This window comes from Narcine bancroftii, chromosome 13 (assembly GCF_036971445.1).
Source record: "Narcine bancroftii isolate sNarBan1 chromosome 13, sNarBan1.hap1, whole genome shotgun sequence".
NCBI classification, from domain to species: Eukaryota; Metazoa; Chordata; class Chondrichthyes; order Torpediniformes; family Narcinidae; genus Narcine; species Narcine bancroftii.
In genome coordinates, this window is record NC_091481.1 from 88701650 (window position 1) to 88724451 (window position 22802).

Consider the following 22802-nt stretch of genomic DNA (forward strand, 5'->3'; position numbering starts at 1 on the left):
ACACAAAATAAATTGTTTGCAACAGCCTCTTTTCCTTCAAAGAACAGGATATCATTCTGACTGCCAAAAACCATCGAACAAATATCATTGAACACCATTAACAGACTCCTCTTTTGATGCCACAAATTTGTTGCTTTCTTGCCACTTAATAGCAGACATCTCCACAAACAATGCAAGTCTCCATAATCATAAACCATTCCAAGTCGTTTGATTTTTTGTTACAGACCCCAATTCTTTAAATGGAAGGTATTGCCATTTCAGTTTGAAAACCTTTCCTCCAAATGAGGTAATTTCCAACAAACAGGGCAAAAAAAATAGAAGTGCGAAAGCAAGGAGATCGTTGCTAAGCAGGTTGCTCTGCCAGGGGTAGCAGAGATGTGAATAGATTATCTAATTTTACTGCTGTAATTAATGTAATGGGAGAGAGGCCATTAAACTGTCACCTATCAAAAGTCTGGGGGAGTGCATAGTGTGGAGTTGGGTGTGAAGGTGCTCTCCTCTCGACGGCATCAATCAAATACCTCAGAGTAATATGGAGTATACAGCTCAAGAGTCAATCAAGTCTCTGCAGTCTTTGGAAAACAATTCCACTCCCGCAATCCTTTCAAAAATCTAAGCAATAAATCCCAATCAATGGTTTAAAAAAAACTGGTCCAACATCACTAAATTCTTTTGTCCAACATTAAATTACATTTCCTGGGAAAAATCTAGCTAAATTCTGCTAGCTAATGCACAAGAAAATGCACCGGACACATTCCAGATGCATCAAGAGGCAGGAATTTTAGTAAACCATGCAGTTATTAACTAAACTGAAGTATGCCAGATGTCAGGTCTAACCAGAGTAACAAGTACTGATTTCGCACACCCCAGAAAAATAATTGAGGAAATTAGTTGCAAGTGGACGAGAAAGAACCCAATTATTTTAATCATTCAATCAAGCCAATGGAATACAGTGGTTTTAAGTCTGACTATACATTTTTAAATATGTGACCAAAATATGCACGAGATAATCCATGTAGAAAATAAAGGATTACGTTATCTGAAATGCATGCAGATCTTTACAGTCAAATTTCAAACAAAGTTTGGGAAGCAGACAGGACAAAATCAAAATTAGCAAGGCAGTATACACACATTCCCCCAGAATATGGTGTTCTAGAAAGTGGGATAAAACTCCATGACTAAGGTACTTTGAGTTTGGTGCTCAACAAGATAGATAATCCTTCAATTGTTTTGTTTCTCTACAGAATACAAAAATCTGTGCCATGGGACAAAGACTTAAGTAGAGCAACAGGTAAATCATAAATCTGGGGAGAGAACTGCATGCAGTCTTACATGCCTAGCAAAATGCTTCAACACCTCTTGGGAGATACACAGGTCCAGATAGAATGAGAAGAACCAGCTTTACTAATAGCTCTCTGGTAAGTATACAAGTAAAACCCGTTAGCCAGAATTCAAGCAACGGGCAAAAAAATTGCAGAAAATTAACAGATTTTAATAAAAGTCTAAAAGTGCTGAGCCTTGCCATTATTTCATCTCCAAGCAATGTGCAACCTCAAGCAAACGGAAAATTCACTTATCCAACATCTGCCAATTCCCATTGGTGCCTGATACAAGGGATTTTACTGTATTTCTACATTAATAATCCTATGCTTGGCAAAAACTAGTCATAGAATTCTAGTGAACTAAAGCACAAAAAGAGGCCCTTTGGCCCACTTTGTCTGTGCTTCCCATCTAGCACCAATTTACACTAGATCCATTTGTTCTCCAAACAGACCCAACTTGCCAGAGCTTCGACCATCCATTGACACACTTAGGACAATACACAGTGACCATTAACCTGCATATATTTTTTGTCATGTGGTAAAAAACAGTGCAATTGGAGGAAACCCAAATGGTTACAGAAAGAAAGTCCAAAGTCCAGACAGACAACGTAGGACATCAGGACTGAACCCAACTCATTGCAGGTTCAAAGCAGCAATTCAGTCATGATGCTGCCCCTGCATTGGAGAAATTAGAGCCTCCGGAAGCAATCAATCCCCAGAAGCCGATAACTGACGTCCTAAAATTTTGAAAGAGTTGGCAATGATGTTAATAAATGCACTGGTTGTAAAATTTCTGATTTAAGAATGCTTATCTTCACTGATTTGGAGGATTATTACAGTTGTCCAGATCAGATGCAATGCCCTGTGGGAAGGTAGGAAGGAAATGGAGGTAAAATGTCTGTCAAGGCCCCAACATCGGTGATGACAGGAGAGGTTCTGGAGTATACAAATGTTATACCATTGTTTAAAGAAAGTTGCAAAGATAAATCAAGATCCGTTAGCCTGATGTCAGTAGAAACTGCTGGAGAGGATTCTAAGAGATAGAATCTAAAGTAAATCACAAAATTTTGTAGACACCGTGGTCAAAGTAAAAAACACAAAATGCTGGGGAAGCTCAGCAGGTCAAATAGTGTCCCTTATGTAGCAACGGTCAGGGCACATAATTGACGTTTCGAGCTTGAGCCCTTCATCAAAGTATGAAAAAATCCCAGCAAGCGACCGAACAAAAGAGTGTGGGAGCAAAGGGAGGAAATGATAGGTGGAGAAAGGAGGGAGAGGACAGCAGCAATCAGGGGGAGGGGGAAATGCCTGGGCTGGGTGGGTGAAAGAACTGGAAAGACAGAAAAATAGGGGAGGGGAAGAAAAGGCAAGCAGGTTTAATGGAAAGCAATAAAGTCAATAAGCTAATGTTGGTGGGAGGGGGTGGAGGGGTGTCACGACATGCTGTGATGTGAACTGGAGCAGCATGTTGTGGCAGCAAACCCCCCCACTGTTCATGACGCCCCTCCCCCTGTTGGTGGCAGTGGTATGATGAGGAAGCACCACAACAGCATCCTGCATTGAGCCAGCCAGAGGTTTCCCTGTATAGCAAGCACTGACATAACCAGGTCCACCATTTCCCCTTGCAAATTGCCAGAGAAGGACTGCCCCCATTAGGTTTTACTGGGTTTCCTGACCACCTCTGAGGCAGGTCTGGAACCCGGTTGGACCCTTTCAAACAGCCACATTTCTGGGTCGTCAACCAAGCAAATTGCCCAGTTAACCCCATTTTATATGGCAATTTGAAAGGACCTATTGTTCATGCCATGTGCCTGAAGAGTGCCCAGATGGAAAGTAAGGTGTTGTTCCTCCAATGTGAGGGTAGTCAAGGTGAGATAGTTCATAAGGCCATGGACAGACATGCGAGTGCAGGAGTGTGACTCCAATTTGGTTGGTCCCTGGGAGGTTGCTGTGGTTGTGAGCGAAGCAATCTCCCAATCTGCGACTGGTCTCTCTGATGTAGAGAATGCCACAAAGGGTGTCCTGGATGCAGTAAACAAGTCCTCTGGATGTACAAGTGAAGGGTTGCTTCATATGAAAGGACTGTTTGGGGCCCCAGATCGTGATGAGGGAGGAAATGTGGGCACAAATGTGGCACCTCCTGCAAGCACAGGGGAAGGAGCCGGGGCTGTGATAGGTGGGGAGGGATTAGTGCACAAAGAAATCGCGTAGGAAGTGGTCCTTGCAGAAGGCAAGGAGGGGAAAATGTGCCTGGTGGTGATATCCTGTATTAAGTGCCAGAAAATACGACGGATAATGTGTTGGGTGTGGAGGCTGGTGGGGTGATAGGTGAGGATGAGGGGGGATTCTATGTTTGTTGCGTCAAGAGCAGAGGGAACCAGGGCAGATGAGCGGGAAATGGAGGAGATGCGGGTAAGGGCCGAGTTGATAGTGGTGGAGGGGAAGCCACATTTGTGGAAGAAGGCAGACATTTCAGAAGCTCTGGATTGGAAGACCTCATCTTGGGAACAGATGCGGCAGAGACAGAGAAATCGAGAGAAAGGGAGGAAATCCTTCCAGGGTGTAAGGAAGTGTAGTTGTGGGAGTTAAAGGGTTTGTAGTATATGTCGGTAGAAAGTTTGTCTCCCAAGATGGAGATTGAGAGATCCAGGAAGGGTCAACAGAGATGGACAAGGTGAGTTTTAGATCGGGGTGGAAGTTGGACTTAAAGTGGATGAAGTTGACAAGCTCATCATGAGTGGATAAGGCAGCCCCGATGTCGTTGTCGATATACTGGAAGAAGAGTTGGGGTGGTGGTGGGGCCTTGCCTGTGTAGCCTTGCAGCATGGATTGCTCCACAAAGCCCACAAACAGGCAGGTGTAGCTGCGAACCACGGCTACTCCTTTGATTTGGAGGAAGTGGGATGAATTGAAGGAAAAGTTATTTTAAGTTAGGACAAACTCTGCCACATGGAGGAAGGTGGTGACTGGTCAGGTCTTTGGTCCATGAAGAAGCAAAGTGCTTTCAGACCTTCTGTTTGGGTGGGGGAAATGGAGGTATAAAGGGATTGGACATCCATCGTGAAAATGAGGGGGTCCGGTTCTGGGAATATGAAGTCATTGAGGAGATGGAGGGCAGATATAAGTGGGAAGGGATTGGGCCAGGGGAGAAAGGATAGAGTTATGGTAGGATGAAACTAGTTCAGTGGTCAGAACCAGGCAGAAACAATGGGTCTGCCCGGATGGTTGGGTTTGTGTATCTTGGGTAGGAGGTAGAAATGGGCAGCATGGGGGTGGGAGAGAATGAGGTGGTAGCTATGGAGGGGAGATCATAAGGTTGGAGATGGTTTTGGAGACAGTGGTTTGATGTGCAAATTGTGTGATTCTATCAACATTTGAAGGTCCAAAGGGAAAAATAGGGAGAGCCAACATGGATTTGTACATGGAAAATTCTGTCTCACAAACTTGATACTATAGTATTTTTTTTAAAGAGAAAACAAAGAGAGTAGATGAGGGCAAGGCAATTTAAGATATTTACATGGATTTTTAATTAAACATTTGATATGGTCTTACATCTTCAAGCTGTCATCGTGGCTACCCCTCAAGGCTACCCATCAAGGATGATGGACTTCATTCCGTTGATCTATTTATGGGCTTTCAAGTGGCTTTGAATGAACTTCCACATCCAGGATAGGTTGTTCCACATGGCAGATAGTGTTTGCTTGCTGTGGCCTCTCTTTCCATTTAATTCTCTTTTCTTCTAGTTCAGCTCATCTGTTGGCTTCAACGGTTGCAGTTCCTTCTCGGATGATAGTTTTCCACTTTCCTATCCTTGGCATTGGTTTCCCAATTATTGATGTCGATGTAACATTTCTTCATATTGGATTTTAAGACTTCTTTGAATCTCTTCTGTTATCCACCTCTTTTACGTTTGCTTTCTTTAAGGTGGGAGTAGAAAATTTGTTTCGGCAACATCCAAATGGTACAAGACCATAAGACATAGGAGCTCAAAGAGTCTTCCCCACCATTTAATCATAAGTTGATCCATTTCACCACTCAGCCCCACTGCCCAGGCTTCTCCCCATAACCTTTGATGCCTTGGTTAATCTCGATCTTAAAACACCAAATGATCTGGACTCCACAACCACCTGCGGCAATGAATTCCACAAATTCACCACCCTCGAGCTGAAGAAATTCCTACACATTTCTGCAATAAGTGGATGCCCTTCAATCCTTGTGTCCTAGACTCTCCCACCATAGGAAATAATCTTTCTACATTGACTCTGAGCATGCCTTTCAACATTCAAAATGTTTCAATGAGAACCCCCTCATTCTCCTAAATTCAATGAGTACAGGCCAAGAGCTGTCAAATGCTCCTTGTATGATAATCCTTTCATTCCGAGAATCCTCCACTAAGATCAGTGCACCCTGATCTTAGTGCCATGCAGTCCCATTGAAAATCCAAACACGGTGCAGCTTTTTAGATTCAAGAGATTTTGAGTACAAGAGTGGATGTGGTGCAAAACAAAAGTCTACTTGTGATAGAGAACGTGAAGCAAAAGATTTAAAAGACTGATTCGCGGGATGTAATAGGGGTCATGCTCACGGTCATCACAAGGGGAGAGATGATGAAAGCAGAGTGTGCATTTAATCTTTTCAGTTTGATGTATGAAAGGCAACCTCATGGAAACATACAATTCATTTCATGGGTTTGATAAGACAGAAATGATGTACATCTTGGCAGACGTGTGCTACCAAGAATGAGTTTGGATGAATGAGAATTGACCGTATTAACATGGACAAGATAGTTTTGGTGTGTGACATGCAGACACAAGGTGGATACCTTGGTAGGATATCTAGAACTAAAGGTCACAATTTCAATGTACAGGATCAGCTAATCAAGAGAGAGGTGAGAAAAAAATTTTCTTTGCCCAGATGGTAGTGAATCTTTTGAGGCTCTGATCCTCACGATATTCAAGAGAGATTGATAGGCTTTTTAAATATTGACGGATGTAGAATTACTGCAAAAAAGTAGCATGGAGTAAAAATGATAATGAACAGTGAAGCATGGACTACTCATTTTTCCATTTTTTTGGATCTATGGTTACAAGAGTAGAACAAATTTAATCCACCCTTACAAAACAAATTTTGTTATCCAGGTAATAAAAAGTTCACAAACTTATCAAATGCTAAACATTCTCATTCCACTCTATTCTCCAGAGTCAAACATAGTACTTAGCATGTTGTACTTAGAAAGAACCTCTGACAGAGGACATGCAGCGTGCACCACCCACATCAATAATAGATTAAAAAAACATAGCTCACACACCAAGGTGAGGAACCCCAAAAAGCACACACAATTACATTCATGCAAGTCAATTCTACAGTCTTTGCAATTTTAAGCAGGAACCAAAGATTTTAATAATCAGAAATAAAATAAAAGAAAAAAGGACTATTAAATATGTGGCTCCTTTCAGCACTCATCTTTTATTCCATTACATCACAAAAGTTAGGAACATGACGCAGGGGAATAAATCCCAGATAAAATAAACTCCTCCACTGTCAAGTATCACGAGTACTTCTATCAGAGCTTCCATCACAATAAAAATAAAGTACATTACTGCAAAACCAGACCTGATAAATCTGGAAAGTTATTTCCATTAAAGCTCAAAAAAAAGAAACTAGAAATTAACTGAATGCATTTTACATCCAGTCAGAGATTGATTCAACATTTCAGTAATGTTTAACACAGACTGGTGGTATGTCACTCAAATCATTTGCTACCAGCATCTCATTGGGATTCCAGAATGAACAAAAACTATAGAGAGATTCCCATAAAATAACTCTAGCCACTGGCTTTGCCATGATGTGATTTTTATTCACTGCTTTGATTATACAGAAAACTGATTATCAATATTGATCAAAATGACTGTTTAAAGCCAAAATAAGTGAATGCAAAAAGGATCAACTAACTGGTCACATTCTTTAATATTAACTTCAAATTATTTGGGCGGAAAGCTGGTCAACAACATAATGTTCTGCACTGCAGCTGGAAGCACCAAGAAGAACCGAGACCTTCTTCATTTTGCCTGTCGTCTCAACAGGTCGACCACAGATGCCATCTCGGCTGCCCTCCACTCTGCATTAGACAAGCTGGGCCACAAGAACACCTACATCAGGCTATGCCATTAACTGCAGCCTAGCATCCCAATAACACTAATCAAACTCGGGGATCTGGAGCTCTGTTCCCTTGCAATGGGATCCTCCATTTCCTCGCAGACCCCAACGTGCAGATTTGCAACATCACTTCTCCTCTCTTAAACCTCTGGTCTCCCCATATACTCATGATTGTACAGCCAAGTTTGGCTTTGTCGCAATCAAATTTGCTGATGACACCATGGCTGTGGGCCGTGAAGAATCAGAATGTAGGATGAGATTACAAATCTGGTTGCATGGCACCAGAACAACAATCTTGGTCTCAAATTCAGCAAGACCAAGGAGCTCATTGCAGACTTTGGGAAGGAGAGGCCAAGAGACCAAATGCCTGATGGATAACGGTGGAGAGGATTAGTACCTCCAGGTTCCTGGGAGTATTCATGTCGGAGGACCTCTTCTGGAGTAACACAGAAGCAATCACAAAGAAGGCACACCAATGTCTCTACACTGAGTAAAATCTCTCATTTCTAATAGATATTTTCACATATTAATAGTCAAATTTTTGAAATGAATTTGAAATCAAGGGAGGTGTAATCACACAACTCACAATCAAATGAGAATTATTTCAGTTCCCACAATGGATTTAAGAAACAAGTTTTAAATGTGACAACATAACCCATTGCTTATAATCTGTACTTTTTAAATATCTTTATTATTAGTGACAAAGGGTACTACAACATGAACTCCAAACCAAATTCACTACAGCGAATAAGCATATTTAGATTGTAAAACAGTTGAAATTTTCTTACCCAATTGTGTACTGCATGAATCCAATGACCAACCAACACGAACGACATGGGGATCAGGTTCAGTTGGGGGAAGATGCTTAACTGGAATCTCTTCGTTAATCTGAAAACAAAATTCAAAAGGCTAAAGCTTAACAAGTATTATATACAAAATTCCTAAATGAATTTACAATATAGTAAGAACAATGTAGAATCAGCAAGAAAACAGGCAGCTCAGCAAAGAGTGCAAGGATCACCATCAGAATTAAGACCATTTCCACTGCTTTACTGTAGATTTCTATGTGCCATGTTTGTTCAATGCTAAATATAGTTGAGCAAGGATATTCACAAATCTGAGTTAAATCTACATAATTCCAATGGGAAGATTAAGCATTTCCTCCTATCGCCAAATCCACAAAACGTTGCTCTCAAATATCTAAACTGTCAATTTATGAATTGTGTAAACGCATGAACATAATACTAAATTATTAAACTGCACATCTGATGGTTCTCCAGTTAAAATCAATGGATGCCAAGAAATTATTTCAACTTTAATAAAGAGGAAACTCATTAAAGATTAAATCTATAATTAGGGTACCTCATTTGCAGTATTTCAGGTAAACTCAAAGACCTTCCTAGTCTGACTACCTCAAATGTCCTTTGAAAGGTTGGGTCTGCAACTCACAGAATCTCAAGTTGTATTCTTACAAGAGGCCATGGGGCCCAGCAAACACACATAACATTGACTTCATGGATCTTGGATAGCTTCTATGAAGACATCATTTTCTTTTACTTTATACGTAGTTAACCCACAAAAGATTCTTCACCATCTAAACTGTAGAAATTATAAGTGGAGCTTGCATGTCCTATTACAATTTAACTACTTCAGCCTTTGATATGTTCTCATAAATTTAATACGTTCCTTTCCAGTGTCCATGTCGTTTTTGAGGTTTGCGGAGTGTTCTGATCAAGATTCTGCACAACCAATAGTTCACTTCCTTATTTTTATAAAACTCTGAGACAAAGGGTAACATTCCATTACTTATTGTTATTGTGTGCCAGATTCCATTACCTGTCAATGGCATCTGAATCATTTTCTTCCTATATAGTTTCTAGATTCTTTTTATTATTAAAATCAGAAACAATGATCTCCCATTTTCCAACATTCTAACCTTTAAATCTTTGTCCCTTCACTCACGTCTTTCAGTTTCCTTGTTCTCTTTATGTTAAAGAGATGCAGTTCATGGCAGTTTGTGTAATCTTGAAACTTGAAAACAACTGTTGTTCATTATGTACAGTTTAAAAAAAGAAAAAGCTCTCAGTAGGTAGGATTACAGTTTTCAGACACTCAAAAGGAAATATTCTCCAGTTCGTGTCTTCAATTTTCATACATCTTCATAAGGGGTGCCGGGTAACTCTTTGTTGCCTTATGGCAGGCAGAAGGACATTTTATGTCATATTTTCTGTATTATTACATGACAAAGGAATTTTGAATCTTAAAATTTCAAGATTAGTGGGAAGACATTTTCTGCCATTCCTGCTGTCAACTTCCAACGATGAAAGAAGATAGGGGTTTCTTTAAGTTTTGTGCTTCAACTACCTTGATCAAATTGCCCCCTCTCCTGGTGACATCAAATAATCCAGAGCCAACAGACCAATCCCAATGCATTCAGTAAACTTACAGAAGTATACCCAGTGACCAAACCAAAATGCTTACCTCAACACAATTTACTCCTGAGCACAAAAAAACATCCAGAACAGCTCCAAAAAATTCAAAACAGTCAGGGCATAATTAATTTCAAATCTGAGGGAATGGAGAGAGCAGTTGGCTAATAGATGCAAATTAGAATATTTGAGAGATGTTTTGTATTCGGCAGGTCCATTTGGGTCAAGGTTTGAACTTCTTACAGACTGCTTGCTTTCGTCCATTTCCAACTCTGTAATACTCACTAAAACATTATTACTATTATTTCAGACTTCAAGGGTGATCTGGCCTCCCTTTCCCCCCCCCCCCCCACCCCCCCCCACCCAAACACTATGTTTTGTGCTAACTTGTCAAGTTTGCATCCAAAATTTAAAAACTACATTCAAACTATTCTTAGTCTTCCTCCTCCAATTCCGTCACCATGAACATACACTATCTTGGAAATTCTGCCCATGGCTGTCTCTGGTTGTTAACCATGCCTTTGGTTGAATTCCTTCACTACACCTGTCTTTAAGATATTCCTTACAATCTTATGCTTTTCCCAGGTATTTGGAAATGTGCCCTCATACTTCTGAATAAAAGTGCCTACTAATTCTCCTTTCATGCCGACGGATAGGTCCCTACTTTGAATATGTTACAACGTTGTTCGATGCAAAGGCCAAGCAAACAACGTACACATTGGCCAAATCTGCAGGAAGCTCGAGCTTAGCAGCAGAAACAGATAACAACAGAGTATCTGTGAAAGGATTTGGATCATTCACATAAACTGGTGGCAGATAGAGATGAAGCTTCATGCACATTTTCCATGAAATAAAGTACAGCATAAATATGAAATAAAACAGTATAACATTTACACAAAAAGAGCAGACAACAAAGCAGAAATTAAACTGTCACCATCTATATAACGTAGAGGAACAATAGGTTCCGATAGATGAAGTAATGGAATTCTAACGTTATGTCAAGTGGTTAATTTTTTGAGACTGAGAGAAACACTAAAGCAGGGTTGGCAAACTTTTTAAATTTAGACATACAGCACGATAACAGGCCATTTCAGCCCACGAGTCCATGCCGCCCAATTAACCTATGTTCCTGGTACGTACTTGTAGGCTGAAATGGTCTGTTACTGTGCTGTATGTCTAAATTAAAAATTAAAAGGATGGCCATCCCTGGCTAAGGAGTGCTCAGAAATAGTTGTAATATTCTGTATTGTAGACTAATGCAGTATTTTACTTTAAAAGTAAGCAGACTGTTTTCCTAAATGAAACTTTTCCATGGAAATGATAACAAATGGGGTCTACAGTGTACCAGATAAGAGAACTAAAGTTTAAGAGAACAATCGATACTGAATTCTTCACTCTTGATTGTTCCAATGTGAAAATTACAGTAAGCAGAGAAAAAAATCTCCAGCTATTAAAGATTCCTTCAAAACAGAACTAAAAACACAGCAAGTTAACAGAAACAAAACTCAGGCTTGCAATGTATCCCATGTGGCACTAACTTGTAAGTGATTCATAATTGGTTTTATCTTACTGATATTCTGCAGAACTGGTTCCTCTACTGGATTCCATGGAACTTTGACACAAATGCAAAAAATCTTAAAGTACAGACACCTACACAGTAATAATATGTCGCTATTATACAAAGAATAAAAAGGCCAGCAGGAATTTGTTCTTTCACATGCAAATCACTACTCATGATTATCAATGCTACTGACTAAGTAATGCAATGGAAGGGTCAGCAGGCCTTGATCCCGATCACCAAGAACAGACAGGTGAGATGCAATTTTTAAATAAACATTGCAATAGAAGGTAAGAAATTATTTTATAACCATCTAAATAACCGACCTGCAAAAAAGAACTGTTGAGTGATGAAGAGAAGAAGGTGGTCGAAGTTGCAATCTAGATTTTGGGGATGCTCTTTGGAAAACAAAGGTTCTGTGAAAAACATGTCCATTCCAAAATTTGGTGAAAAAGCAAAACCAACAATTGAGGTTCTTGCAATAGAAAGTTGCTTTAACAACTCTTCATGGTTTCTTTTCCCAGTTAAACTAATAAAAGGACACATCAGCTTAGAATCAATGCGTAAGAATGGATCTTACATTTATTTACATGAGTATTCATTTTTACAATGCAACTTTTCAGGCAGAACCATTATTCTGCTACTGCTGTTCCACCATTCAATTACTGGCAAATAACAGTGACCAAAGAGAACCTTCAACATTCAGATATGTGAATGACTTCACCCAATTCAGGTAGGGACTACTTCCAATCTATCTGTTCAATTCAGACTAAAATCAGTCTTGGACAAATATAATAAACCCCAATTACATCCATCCTCAAAATATTGCAAATCCCATGATCAAAACCCTGCCATCCTCACCTACCTCCAGATTACTGGCACCCTTACATTAAGTCACTTATATTTTACATCCGTCCACAATGAATTATGAATTCCTGGCCCTTCAAAAGTTATTTTGAAACTTTACCTCTTCCTAACAACTCATATCACATCCTACATCCATTCCATAATTCCAATCTTCCAGAATCCTTTGCTCAACTGTGCTTTTCAGTGTTCCCCATCTTTTGCTCAGCAAAGCAATTCTCAAAAACAACCAAATGTCTCACCAACACCTTTACATAATGCAGCATAGTTCCTGATTTTTTTTTAGAAGTTTCTGAAACCTCACCCCTTCACCATCTCAAGCTGCCAGCAAAGCTTCTGTGTCACCCAAAGCTGTCTGCTGAAGTGAGAATAAAACAGTTATTTTTGGTACATTAAGTTGTGTGGGTTTTATATCTTATGAATTATATGGTGACTATGTTGAACAGGAAGAACCTAAAGAAAATACAAATAAAAACTTGTTTCCTTTAAAGTCTGATTATTTGCAGGGAATCTTTAAAATCAAATAGCAATTATAGATGGGAAAGAGTAACTTTCATCTAAATCTTGAGGGATATGTGGCTCTTCACGGGGAGTTGCAACACAGCACAAGGAAATCAGGACCTGATTCCAACCACTCCCCCCACCCTGAATTCTTGATCTGAACAGCACCGCAGAAAGCAGTGAACAAAGTCCAGACACATTGCTATTGATGCAAAGGATGAATGGGGACTCTGTCGGGTCACCACTAAGTACATTCCAGCAAGTGGCTCATGAGCAACACGGGCAGAGACCCAGGAGCACTTCACTTGCCGAGTCAGAGGTACTTAGGCTCAGGAGACGTGTTCGGGGGAAAAAAATAAAGTGGGCGTTTCCATGCCCTCAAAAGAAAAATGTAAGTACCTTAACTTCAAAACAAACTCTCCCCTTGTTGACCCCATATGTTGCTCGTGCTCCTGACCACAGATATGCAAATCCTTCAATAGTCAAGGGGTAGCCACTCAAGCGGTCTCTAGCTACTTTAAAGTGCAGATCACAGTTATCTAGGATGGAAAACAGGGAAAATGTAAGACAGTGAAACAAGAAAATATTAAATTGAACGAGTTCAGACTAGCCTGAAAATAGTTTATAACCAAGTCACTGTTTCATACTTACAAGTGTCAATCGTCACACAAGATTCATCAAATTCTTCCTCATCATCCTCGGCAGGTGGCTGGGGAGATTTTGCTCTGTCAAAGGGTCGTGAAAAAAAGATGTTGCTGTCAGCTCCTTAAAAGATAACTACATACAGGCTGAATTAATGATCAGAAGTTATTATTGTCACCAATATTTTTTTTTTTGAAACAAGCAAGCAATTTTTGGCAAGAAGCATCGAGCTAAAACCACTAATTTTGCTCTCACCATCAGCAATGTTTGCTGACTGACATTATTCTGTGGAAAATAAAATTCCATTCTGGCAGTCACACTGATTGCTTTTTCTAAAGCAAGACCTTTTAGCTCCTAACTAGAAAATAAGAGCATAATATATTCAAACTACTGTGGGCCTAATTGACAATGCATTAATTTCAATCAAAATTCTCTCAAGCAAAGTACACCCACAGTCCATATTAACAGTTCACGAGTCAAAATGGATATTCAAACCTTTAAGGAAAGGCTCAAATGAAATTTTAAAACATTCACCTTCGACCGTATCTCAGCAAATCAGCTCTCAGGAAACTGAATATTTTGATTAGACACACACGCACAATACCATAAAATTTCTCTTTTCTACCAGTGGGAGAAATTATTGTTCTGTCTGCTCCATAAGCTATAATTTTTACCATTTCTATGCCAAGAACAACAAAGGTTGAAAATTCCAAACAAACTCCAACCACCACACTTAAAACTGTATCTCCTTCCCACCAAGAAAGTATTTATACTTGCTTCCATCGAGACATTCAGAGATAATAGCTAGTTTCACTCATTCTTCCTAAATTGTGTTAGTCAAACACATCACACAATTTTCAGTGGCACATATTGCTGTGGCTTTTCCATAAAACTGTGACAGAGAGAAAATAAAATCAGGAGTAAAATATGAAAGTCTGCAGACACAGTGGTTGAAGTAAAAACACAACGCTGGAGAAATTCAGCAGGTCAAACTGTGTCCTTTATATGGCAAAGATAAAGATACAGAACCAACATTTCAAGCTTGAGCTCTTTATCAAGGTAGAAGCAAAATATAGGTAGGCACCCGACCGTTGCTATATAAAGCACACTGTTTGATTTGTTGAGTTTCTCCAGTATCGTGTTTTTACTTTTTATTGGAAAAAATACAGCCCTTCAAGAGATAAGGTAAATGATCTTCAGTCAAATTAAAAACAGTTATCATTTTGTAATCCTTTCATTAATAAAATAAGAGAGAGGACTTCAACCCAGAAAGCAACTTTTCAAAATATTTTTTACTTAGTTTAACTTTTGCCTGGATTTTCCAAATTATCTCAGCAAAATGGTGAGAAGAGTCTGCGTTTGACATGTTATTATTCATTGAGCAAAAGAAGGCCATGCCTTGGATAATGTTACTCACCGACCATAACTTCTGTCCTCTCTGTATTCATAATATCCATGTCCGTGGTCAGCAAAGGGTCGCTTTCTGCTTGGCTGTATCACTGGCTTGATTGTAGTTTGATCCACAGGTTCTTCCTTCATTGCAACTGGTTGAAATTCTACAAATTAAAATTGTGAATTAGAAGCAGACAAACCACACTTCCTACTGCCGATCTAGTTCAAAGAGCCTAAAGAATTAGCTCAAAGACTGGCTTCAAGAGAACAAATTTCCATCCCCATGACAATCTGCAATCTGATCAATAGTTTTCCCAATACATGGCATGCATCTGATTTCCTTCAATCCAGTTTTTACTTTCAGAAATAGGACAGAAGGTAATATATACCATGCAAACTCTGAAATTTGCACGTTCTCCAAGACCACCCAATGGAATGCATCCCGAGGCAATGAAATAAATGGAGAATGTAGAGACATTGATGAAAGTTTACCAAAATTCTCTGGACAGGTCCTGACAGACTGGCATGATATTTGCTGCCTTCCACTGCTTAAATTAGGATGACAGCAAATTGTAGGAAACTACAGGAGTCATCTTAATGTCTCCTCATGAAAAAATGCTTGAAGTGGTCATTGAGAAAGAAATGGAGAGACATTTGGATAGAAATTGTTCCATTTGGCAGACGCAACATGCATTCAGAAACGGAAGGTCATGTTTGATAAAGTTAATGGAGTTCTTGAAAGAGATGACAGGCACAGCACATTGAGGACCAGGGAGATGCTGTGCACTTGGATGTCTAGAAGGCATTTAATATGGTGAAGCCAAATAATACATTTCAATAAAGATCTATGGCATTGGTTGCAATGTTTGGCATGGAGAGAAGATTGGTTAACTATTTGAAGTCAGAGTTGGGATAAATGGGTGTTTGGTTGGCAAACAGTGGTGAGCAGAGTGGTGCAGGGCCCATTGCAAGCGCTGCAACTATTAACAACATACCTTAATGATTTAGAAGAGGTCAAAGAATTGGAAATTACAGGCCAGAATACATAATGGAGATGGAGAACTTGGTGGAGCAGTGTCAAAACAACAATCTTGCTCTCAAAGTCAACAAGACCAAGAAGCTTCTTGTTAATTTAGGAAGGATCCAGAGGGAACGTGTGCCTGTCTGCAAATTAAGAGTCCAAATTTCAGAGCTCTCTTGGAGTCAACACATCAAGACAACAGTAAGGGCAGCACCCCAACACCAAGCCTTTCTAAGGAGTCTGAGGAGATTTGACATGTTGCTGAAGACTCCATCGCTTCTCCAGATGTACTGCGCAAAGTTTACTGATTGGTTGCATCATGGTCAGGTTCATCCCAGGCCTTGACCTCTCATTCAATGAAGAACCCCATCACCTCTTCTCATGCTATCTTTGAGCAAAAAACGCAGAAGCCTGCAAACCAGGACTTCGAGGTTCCAGAACAGTTTCTTTCCAACAGATTGAGATTGGCCAGCAATCAGGCTTTTGAACCTCCCCCCTATTCCACGAATCATGGACTGCTCAGACACCACATGAGGACTGTCTGCACGACTGCAAAGTCCCTTTTCATTTGCACAAAGATAACTATGAATATTTATGATCCATCTCTTGTGCATTTATTGTCTCTTTTTAATTCAATTATGAAAACTATTTCAGTATTTGTAGTCTTTTTATGAAGCAAAGTTTGGCTGGGGTAAGTGAGAATCTCAATGCACACACACACACGTGTGTGTGTATTTATAGGTACAATATAAAAGACAATAAACTTTCTGCTTTGCCATTTAGCATATCCAAGTTTACTGATGATACTAAACTGAATGGAAAAATAAAATGTGCAGAGGAATGCAGTCTTTTAGTGATATAGGTTGGTTAAGTGTTAGTGGACCAATCAAACTGCGATTCGTTAGCAAAAACAAAGAAAAATAAAGCAGGCACAAGCGGAATGGTCAATGTTGGAGCAGACACTGTGTGAGAGCCCCAGCGTAGGAGCCGAGAGTTAGAGGCTTTGGCACAAGAGGCTGAGGGCGTGTTAGGGCAGTGGTATGCTCCCATGGCAGATGTGGTAAATCTGGGACCTCACAAGTCTCCCTGATGACAACATCTGCAAGAAATGCATCCAGCTACAGCTCTTCGCAGATTGTGTGAGGGAACTGGAGTAGGACAGATGGATACTGGACCATTCAGGAGGCAGAGGGAGTGATAGACAAAAGCTGCAAGGAGACAGTCACACCTAAGAGGAAGGTAGCTGGATGACTGTTCATAAAGGGAAGGGGAATGTGTATTCAGCATAGGGCACCCATGTGGCTGTCCCCCTCAACAATAAGTATTCTGTGTTGGATACCTTTGTTGGGGTGGGAGATTATGATCTACCAGGGACAGGTCATAGAGGTTGTCTTTGCCACAGAGTCTGACTCTTCAGTTGAGAAGTGAGGGGGGGGGGGGGGGGGTGGAGAGAGGGTTTGGGGGATTCGATCGTTAGAGCAACAGATAGGAAGTTCTGTAAACAAGGTCAAAGCACCCAGATGAGATTTTGCATCCCAAGTGCCAGGGTCAGGGACATCTTAGATCCAGTACACAGCATTCTGAAGAAGGATGAGCAGTCAAAGTCATGGTGCACATTGGTACCAATGACATAAATAAAGGTCCTGAAGAAGGAATATGGGGAGTTAAAAAGCAGGATCTCAAGGTCAGTAATCTCTGAATTACTACCTGTACCATGTGCCAGTGAGGGCAGGAATAGGAAGTTATGGCAAATGAATGCATGGCTGAAGAATTGGTGCAGGTTTCAAATTCATGGATCATGAATTGGGATCTCCTCTGGGGAAATCCTGTACAAAAAGGACAGGTTGCACCTGAATAGAAGGGAGTCCAACATCCAGTTTGGGGGGGGGGGGAAGAAGGAAAGGTTTGAGGGTTTAAATTAATTTGGCGCAGGGAGCAGGGGTGGGAACAAGAATGAGAGGGCAGTGATTAGAGCAGGAGATACACTGTGTAAGAGATTTGGAAAAGGCATGCAAAAAGAGCAATGTTAAAATAATAATCACGGGGATTTCAATATGTAGTTGATTGGAAAAACAAAGTTGGTGATGGATAAATTTTTAAAAATATATGAATGACAGCTTTTTAGAATATTTTGTGGCTGAGCTGACTAGGAAAATGGCAATTCTGGATTGGGTATTGTTTAATGAACCAGAGTTGAAAAGAGAGCTGAAAGTAAAGGGAACCCTTAAAAAGCAGTGATCATAATATGATACTGGAGAATTCACTTCGCTATCGGTCTTGAAAATGGCACCACTCTTGCTGGTGCAGACCTACGGAGAGTGGTGACACAGTACTCCCCCACAGGGTCCAACTGCACAGACTGACTGCTGTCGCCTCTGTGCAGCCTTTAAATGATCTGTCAAAGGAGCCAATGGTGGTTTATTTTTAAATCCTGTGACATAGTGTCTGGACCCAAGACAAAACAGCACCATTGTATGGCAGAAAACACTAGGGATTGCAGACTCTGGAGGAACAGAGGACTAGCGCAGGGCACCAGAAAATGATGAGACCATCCCCATTTGAGAAGCAGAAGCAGAGAAGTACAGACCCACTGGACAGTGATGACAGGTGATGGGCTCGGTGACTGAAGAATACACAGGTGGCGAGCTGTTGATACTCAAGGTGAGGAACGCATGAAGAATGCGGTCAATGGACTCACACCAGGCTGCAGACTGGCTTGAAACTGGTTGAAGGGGTACCAGGTACAGTATTGCAATTGAGACACGAGAAGTTGGAGAAGGGACTGGAAGCTTCCTGATCGTGTCAGAGGTTTGCATCTGGAGCTCAGGAAGCTTATAGTTGGATTGAATGCTATGTGAATGCAGAAGCGCTGGAGACCAATCCACTCAATGGTTCTTTGGATTCTCTTTCTCTGATTGTCAGGGGCACTGAGCAATTTCTGCTGATAGCAAACCTTTGTCTGCCTTATGGTAGAGTAAAGAAAATTTCACGTAATATCATGTTTTGTTTTGTTTTATGACAATAATCTTGGATCTTGACTTTGAGGAGAAACTAAAATCAGATGCTTCAGTATTCCAATTAAATAAAGGGGACGACAGAGGCATCAGAAAGGAACTGGCCAAACTTGTTTAGAAAGATGCAACAGCAGGGAGAACAGCAGAGCAGCAATGGCTGGATTATCTGCAAGAAATAAGAAAGGGAGTCCAGATCAAGAAGGCACAACTTCAGGAGTTAAAACAGCTACCATTGGGTGGCTTTTGAGGCCAGGTCTTTGGGTGTATTTAAGGCAGAGATTGAAAGGTATTTAAATAGTCAGAGTATCAAAAATTATGGGGAGGGGAGTGGAGCTGAGTGGGAAAATGAATGAACTCATGAAAGAATGGTGTGGTGGACTCGGCAGGCCAAATTATGAAAGAGATGGATAAGATAACAGCAGGAAAGTTGCTTCCATTGGCACGTGACTCTGGAACGAGCAGACATAGCCTCAAGATTTGGGGACCAGATTTAGGAAAGAGATGAGGAGGAACTGCTTTTCCCAAAAAGAATGAATTCAAAGAATTATCTGTCTAAGAAAACAGACCAGGCTGCCTCATTAAATATATATTTTTAAAATTAATATTTAAAAGTTAAATTTTTTCCAGAGCAGGGAAATAAAAGGTTATGAGGAAAAAGTTAGGTAGAAGGAGCCAAGTCCACTATCATATCAGCCATGATCTTACTGAATGACAGAGGATGTTTGACGAGCCAGGTGGTCTTCTGCTATTTCTTCTGTTGTGTTCAGATAAACGTGCTGATTCTGACTGCAATGACAGTGCTTTCCGAGATGAAGTTTTGGATACCAGCCCAAATTTAATGTTACAAACAAAAGTATACTTATTATTAGTTTTTTTTCCCCACAGGCAGGATTAAGACTTCTATAAGAGAACAAAATGTCTTGCATACAGCTTGTCTTCTGTTCAGATAACATGGAGCCTTAATACTTTACAAAGATTAGGATAAAGTGAAGGGTTATATCTATTCACTGAGCCAATTACAACATTACCATGGATTTAGTATGGATTGAAATACCAGAGCTGAGCATGGAATGCACCACTCTCTCCCACTTGGAGTGAAGGCTTGCTTTCAGTTGGCTTTGGTGCAGAGATAAAATAAATATCTGATGGACTTAAAAATGCATGGCTGCCGTACAATAGCATCTTACACAGAAACCAAGTCCAACAGTGAATAGCAGATAGTCCTGGAATTCTCCCAATGGAATGCATTGGAAATCAGGAAAAAATTAATAAAACTCCTTGGAAGCATAATGGCAAATTAAAAAGGAAAATATCAGGTAACTATAGCAACAATATATAGCGGAAATCTACTAATGAGACTAGATAAAGCATGTTATTTGGAGCAGCTGTAAAATGATTCTGGTCACAAGGTTCTAAAAAAGATATTGAAATGGTCCAAAACATATAGGTTATGAGCAATTCTGGTTTTCAATAGTACTGGAGTGAAAATTAAAAACAGGAATCATACAGTTCACACATTTTCTGCATTAGACAACAGGACACAATGTACTGGGTTTCTGACAGCAGTGAAGGATGTAATGGATCTAGAAATTTCTTTACTGAAGAGATTCCTAATGTATGTCATTCTCCACCCATGGTTACAGAGGCAGTCCCCAGGTTCCAATCCAGAAAACTGTCAGAAAGCTGAGTTATATACCTGTGCGGCTGCAGCAGGTAAGAATTTTAACGTAGCTGCACCTTGCACTAATGCACATGACAATAAACCGTAATACTCAAGGGAATTTCTCAGCATGCCAGAAATGCCCATTTCCAATAGCTCTCCCTCTTTATATCACAACATACACTTGCTACAATTCTTTCATTTCAGTGAATTATCATCCCAACACTATTCATAATTATAATAATGGAATTTATACAGCATCCAGACACTGATGAATATTGTGAAATGCTTTATTGTGCTTTTATTACTAATTGGAAAAAAGTATATGGGAGAATTTGTGCAATTTTCTGAGGTTGGGCTATTCATTACCTGCAGAGCTTCTGCATTCAGTAAATGCAAACTTGCAACGAAGAAATAGACACATTTTTGCAATTCAAGAGTTATGGGGAAAATCTGGCAATTAAATCCACCAAGGGACAGGATACCATGATCTTAATGAACACTGGAGAGGTCCAATGTACCTCAAATGTTTTTAGAAACTAATATTTCAATAGTCATACCATAAACAAATTGATAGATCTACCAAAATAGGCTTTCAGATGGCAGACAATAACATTCAAAATGGCAGCATTGCCAGAGCTGCTTTAATGGCAGCATTGCAGCTGGTGCAGACCAGTGGAGAGCAGGAACTGTCCGGTCCAACTGCCATCGGCTCAGTATAGATTTGAAACGGCCTGTAAACGGAGCCATCAGTGGTCTTATTTAAAAATCCCACGATTGCGGAACTCTGGGTCCAAGATGGCGGCATCTATCATCGACAGCAGCCATGAGGGGTTGCAGACTCCGGGGAAGCAGAGGATAGACACAGGGCACCAGAACATGAGGAGAACACCCTCCCCCCAACCTGGTTTGAAGAGGAGAAGCAGAGGAGACAATCCACAGAATGGTGACCACAGCAGCAAACCAATGAAAGGATTGTGGCTAAGGAACACACAGATGGGTGGCTGTTGGAGATTGCGGTCAAGGGACTCACACCAGGCTGCAGGACTAGTGCAAGACTGGCTGAAGGGTTACCTCGTATCGAAACCAGGATGAGAGGGGGTTTTGATGCTGCTGAAGGGGTTCCTAATTGTGTTGAGGTTTGGATCTGGGGCTTGGGTTGCAGATGGTTTGGACAGGAGTGGCTGTGGAGGCTGCAGGAGCGCTGGAGGCAATTCCACGGACTCTTAGTAACTTTGGGGGGATTTTCTTTTGCTTCTCTTTTTCTGACTAAGAGGTGCTTCAGGCAGCCGGCAAAAGGCAATTTCAAATAATATGACTTTTTTATTACATGACAATAAATTGAATCTTAAATCTATTTTAATGATACAAAAAACTTAAAAAGGAGAAGCACCCAAACCCAAGCGAAGTGAAACAAAGCCCGCAGATACTGAGAGTTATTAATAAATAAAAGAGCTGAAGAAACTCAGCTGGTCCCACAGCATGCATAGGTGGCATAGTTGGTGTAGCGGTTAGCACACACCTTGACAGGGCCAGCAATTGGGACTGGGGTTTGACCTGCGTTGTCTGTAAGGAGTTTGTGCATTCTCCTGGGTCTGTGTGGGTTTTTCCCGGGGGCTCCAGTTTCCTCCCTCCGTTCAAAAAAACCATACTGGGGGTGTAGGTTAATTGGGTGTAAATTTGATGGCACGAACTCGTGGGCCAAAATGGCTGTCAATGTAAAAAATTTATAACCAACATTTTGGGCTTGACCCCCTTGTCGAGGTGTGAGCAAAACGCAGGCAGGTGCCTGAATAAAGAAGGGTGGGTGGGGGGGTGTGAGGAGGGAAGAAAGGCCAGGGGATGGAACACATGCCAACAACCAAGAGGCCACAGGAGGAAAACACAGGAATGCTTGTTTAATGGTCTCCCATCATCTATGCTGTTGAGAGGCAACGTGTTAATTAGAGGACATTTAAACTTTCTTCAAAGGGTTGAGAATTAACATCGACAAAAGCTTCTGCATTCCTCAAGTAAGCGAAATATTTGTTTACATCACAGACCAAAAAAACATATGATTTATCAGCCTTACCCTGCTTTGGTGTTTGCTGGATGGTTGGTCTCTCCCAATTTCTCTCCACATTTCCTTGCCTGGACCCTCCAAAATCACTGCCTTGATTAAAAGAGTTCACAGCACCAACATAATTTGAATCCCCAGCATCAGTCCCATCACCTGGAAGCAGATGAAAACAAACAAAACTGAA

At 40.6% G+C, this 22802-nt stretch overlaps 1 protein-coding gene across 1 annotated transcript in view; it reads right to left on the reverse strand.

Annotated features, from left to right (window-relative positions):
* Nucleotides 1–22802, reverse strand: part of LOC138748446 (heterogeneous nuclear ribonucleoprotein U-like protein 1) — a 66778-nt gene that overhangs the window by 34663 nt on the left and 9313 nt on the right. Inside the window, exons 2-6 of the mRNA XM_069908690.1 lie at nt 22631–22771; nt 14890–15028; nt 13482–13555; nt 13230–13369; nt 8267–8366 (exon numbers count right to left, since the gene is read on the reverse strand). Of these exons, the coding sequence (XP_069764791.1) occupies nt 8267–8366; nt 13230–13369; nt 13482–13555; nt 14890–15028; nt 22631–22771 (594 nt within the window). The remainder of the gene's footprint in view (nt 1–8266; nt 8367–13229; nt 13370–13481; nt 13556–14889; nt 15029–22630; nt 22772–22802) is intronic.